A 4615-nucleotide genomic window follows, 5' to 3' on the forward strand; every position below is an offset into this window, starting at 1 on the left:
GTGTATTAGTAGGTAAATTTGAAAAATTACGGCGTATATGCGTGGAATTGAGGAATGTATAAAAACGTCAAGGTGTACGCTAAATACCGAAACGAAACGTGATTATTGTTTATAGTTTTTAAGAGAAAACCATTTAACCTTTTAAATATTTAACGAAGCCTAAACACTAACCCTGACGCTAAAACCCTAACACCGTAGTGAAGATCGTGCGGGTGTTACGGAAAAGGCCGATCTTTGGTAAAGATCGCCAAAGACACTTTTTAGGGAAAAGGCCGATATTTAGGACATTAAAAACTAACAAAAAAGTAGCTTGTAAGAGGTAATAATGCAAACGAAAACTTGACAACTGGTGTTGGTGTGTTTATGTCCAACATAACCTAGCAGTTTGGCAAAAGAGATTGATAGTATAAGAACCTGGGGTTAATTAATTTGACTAAAAATTCTTCATGGCTGTGACCCAGCATGGCCACAATCTAATGACTGCAACATGTAAGAGATAAAAAATAAAAGTAGATGAATTGTTTGGAGAATAAAATAATATGTATTGTTTTCCAGGGACAGAGCACCACCAGATGCCAAAGAACTGCAGCATTTCTTTACAGAGGAAAGTTTTAAGGAATGGTCTGCTCCATGTGACTTGACAGATAAAATTGTAACAAAGTTCAAAGAACTTGGTTCATTCCATGAATTTTATTGGCAGAAAGCCAACGCTGTTGATTCCAGTAAATTGGTTAATGCTGATGTTTATTGTGAGCAGTCCCAGAAGCCATCCGGTGCTGTGCAGTTGGCTTGTAACACCAACCAAATGACTAAGGTTCAATCTGCAGCAGATGCACTTCAAAGTACTTGTCAGAAAACCGACATTTCACCTGTCAAATCTCAAAATGTAGAACTTCTTCACCACAAAGATTGGTAAATATCTTCATCTTTTCTTTTACTGGTTTTAGTAGTAAAGGCTTGTGGCTTAGTGGTTGGGGCATCCAGCTCATGATCATAAGGTTGTGAGTTCAATTCCCGATGGCACATTATGTCCTTGAGCAAGACACTTCATTTTTCACATTGCTCCTGTCCACTCAGCTGGCAAAAAATTTGAGATTGTCCTCATCGTCTCCTCCCTTCTTCTTCTTCTCCTCTTCTTCAGGTGGAGAGCTGGCAGAATCATTAGTACGCTGAGCAAAATACTTGTCAGTATTTCGTCTGTCTTTATGTTCTGAGTTCAAATTCCACCGAGGTCAACTTTGCCTTTCATCCTTTCGGAGTCGATAAATTAAGTACCAGTTGCATACTTGGGTCGATCTAATCGACTGCCACCCCTCCCCCCAAATTTCAGGCTTTGTGCATAGAGTAGAAAACCTTATATATTCAGACTGTACATGTACTTTAGTGTGTCTCCTAATTCTACTTTGTACTTTTTGTTTCTTTTTTTCCAAGGCACGTCCCTTACCCAAGGATTTCATGGTTCACCAAATCCGAACAAGCATTTTATGTCCAACATTTCCTGTATTTCAAGAACCACAAAAAACTCGATGATAAGGCCCTTTCCAAATATACTGAATTAGCTGTAAGTGTGGCTTGTGTTGTCCGTTTTGTACTTTATTTAGTAAAAATGCAATAAAAAAAGATAAATGTTTTTTAAAGTTCTATTTTTGTTTTATATGTAATTGAATTTATTGCTGGTGGGTGCAGTCATGGCTGCGTGGTTAAGAAGATTGCTTTGTAACCACATGGTTTTCGGGTTCAGTTCCACTATGTGCCACCTGGAGCAAGTTTCTCCTACAGTAGCTCTGGGCTGACCAATGTGTTATGAGGGGATTTGGTAGATGGAAACTGTGGAAACCTATTGTTTGTGTATGTGTGTGTGTGTGTGTGTGTGTTCTTTTACTTGTTTCAGTCATTTGGCTGCAGCCATGCTGGAGCACCGCCTTTAGTCAAGCAAATCGACCCCAGGACTTATTCTTTGTAAGTCTAGTACTTATTCTATCGGTATCTGTTGCTGAACCGCTAAGTTACAGGGACGTAAACATACCAGCATCAGTTGTTAAGTGATGTTGGGGGACAAACACACACACAAACATATACACACACATACATATATATATATATATATATATACGATAGGCTTCTTTCAGTTTCTGTCTACCAAATCCACTCGCAAGGCCTTGGTTGGCCTGAGGCTATAGTAGAAGACACTTGCCCAAGGTGCCACGCAGTGGGACTGAACCCGGAACCATATGGTTGGTAAGCAAGCTACTTACCTCACAGCCACTCCTGCAATATATATATATATATATATACACATACATATATATATATATATCTACATACATAAATGTCTTCCTATATTGTTGTTCGGCCTTAAGTTGGCTCTGACTGAGCAGATCTATGACTGAAATTGTTCCAGCCTTGACTATACTGTCTGTCTGTCTGTCTCTCTCTCTCACAACATTTGAGAAGAGTTATATTCTTTTATTTATTCATTTTTTTTTCAGAAAATGCATCAGAGAGTCCATCTCGAACAAGAGGAATTCATGGATTATTTGAAGCTGGTCAGTCTGAAGTTTAAAGAACACTATGCATTCTTGCCACCTGTGGCACAAAGATACATGCAGGTACTTGAAATATACTGACGAGCATTTCTACTTTCATATTTCAAAATATCATCATCATCATCATTATTTTATGTTGACTTTCCATGGCAGCATGAATTGGATTGTTTGAGGAGATGCAACAGATCAGATGACCACACCTTACTCCAGTGTCCCAGTGTTAGCATGGTTTCTGTCTGGACATCCTTTCTAATGCCAGCCACTCTACTGAGTGTACTGGTTGCATTTTCCATGGCACCAACATTAGAAGTGTCTCTTTGTAACCTGCAAGACTGATGAATCCTCTCGACTCAGAGGTACAACAGGAGAGTGAGGGAGGCTGCTTTATGCAAGATGTTGTGAAGTTTGGGTATGATGGGAGGAACAGGAACAGGTTTATTGTTACAGGGGAGATTCATGGCTACCTTGAGACGGAAACTGAAAGAATCCCATCGTGTGTGTGTTAGTGTCTTCTTGTCTTGATATAGCACGGTAGTTGTAAATGAGTATCACTGTTATACAAGCAGTGTTCTTTTTTTCCAGTCTTCCATGAGAAACATGTTTGGTCATGGGGAAATGTTTACTTGGAAACTGGGAAAAGGAGGATTGGTGACAGATAGGTCATCTGGCCAAAGAAAATCTGCCTCAGCTAATTCCCTCTGACCCATGCAAGCATGGAAAAGTGAATGTTAAAATAATCATGATGATATCCATCCTGGATCACATTATCCAATCTGTTCTTCCACTTTCAAGACAATAGGCTGTGGTTCAAGAGAGATTTAGCTGCTGTTTCTAGTAGTTTGAGCAACTCTTCAGAGGATTTCTGTTTGGTGTGCAAACTCAATTTTTATTTTCTTTCAGAATCTGCAATTCCAAAGCACTGCTTATAATGGCAAATATATTCTGATTCCTTTTTTTTTTTGTAGGAGAAATATGAGGTTGATCTTGCCCGTCTCCATTCCTGTGATCAGTTTTACATAACTTTCGACAAAGTTCCAATATTTTCCAACAAGGTGACAAGTCATAAATTTTGTGACAGTAAAACTGTGCTTGAAATGGTAAGTTTCTCTCTTCATTCTGCATCACTAATTCCAAAATTTAGGGAATGGAGCAGGTAAAATCCAGGTTGTATACATATCATTGCTTGCAGAACTTTGGAAGTAGTAATTACTCGATGAGGGCCACTCTGCTAGCTACTCATCAGGCTGAAGATGCCTTAATCAAATGAAGGTTACATTGTCGTCAACGAATTCCATGTTAACTCGTAGGGGATTTGATCGAAATTTGAATTTTTATTCACATACACAGCAACCCCCCACTTGTTATCCATGAACTATAAAATAACCATTTTCAGCTTATCAAACTTCGATATGGGAAAAATTTAATAAACCATTATTGTTCCTGAAAGGTGTTTTTTTTATGTCTCTCAAAGCTTACTAGCTTCCTACACTTGGATACTTGGATCTTACATTTACATATTACGATAGATACATGCATGCATACATACATACACACTCACACATACATACAGCTGTTAAACAGGGCAGTAAACATTAAGGCAAGCCAAACATCTCAAGTTGTATACAATAATATTTCTTCCTATAATAATATTGTATGCAATTTGAGATGTTTGCCGTGCCTTAATGTTTGCTGTCCTGTTTAGCAATTATATATCCGCTGCATCGGAAATCTGCAATGGTTCCATAACTACCATCTTGGCTATAACCTTGGAGCCCTAGTAATCTGTTACAGCACTTACCTAGCGTACCTGGTCGTTTAGATCACCTGTGAACTAAACCCCCATACTTTGTATGTGTGTGTGTATATATATATATATATATATATATATATGCAAGTAAAAATAAATACAAAAGAGGGTTTTTTTTTTGTATGATTGTGTATAGAGGAATATATTATTTTGTTTAAAAGAGTTCCAACACTGTCTGTTTTTTATGTTTTATTTATATTCCTGCAGAACCAATGTGGGGTATAGAATATGGAATATACAATATATAATATAAAATAAAATA

At 37.8% G+C, this 4615-nt stretch overlaps 1 protein-coding gene across 1 annotated transcript in view; it reads left to right on the forward strand.

The window, feature by feature from the left end:
* The window catches only part of LOC106879172 (little elongation complex subunit 2), a 24985-nt gene that overhangs the window by 701 nt on the left and 19669 nt on the right, over nt 1–4615 (forward strand). Inside the window, exons 2-5 of the mRNA XM_014928615.2 lie at nt 556–912; nt 1432–1561; nt 2490–2609; nt 3512–3643. Of these exons, the coding sequence (XP_014784101.1) occupies nt 556–912; nt 1432–1561; nt 2490–2609; nt 3512–3643 (739 nt within the window). The remainder of the gene's footprint in view (nt 1–555; nt 913–1431; nt 1562–2489; nt 2610–3511; nt 3644–4615) is intronic.

Source organism: Octopus bimaculoides, chromosome 27 (assembly GCF_001194135.2).
Source record: "Octopus bimaculoides isolate UCB-OBI-ISO-001 chromosome 27, ASM119413v2, whole genome shotgun sequence".
Taxonomy (NCBI): domain Eukaryota; kingdom Metazoa; phylum Mollusca; class Cephalopoda; order Octopoda; family Octopodidae; genus Octopus; species Octopus bimaculoides.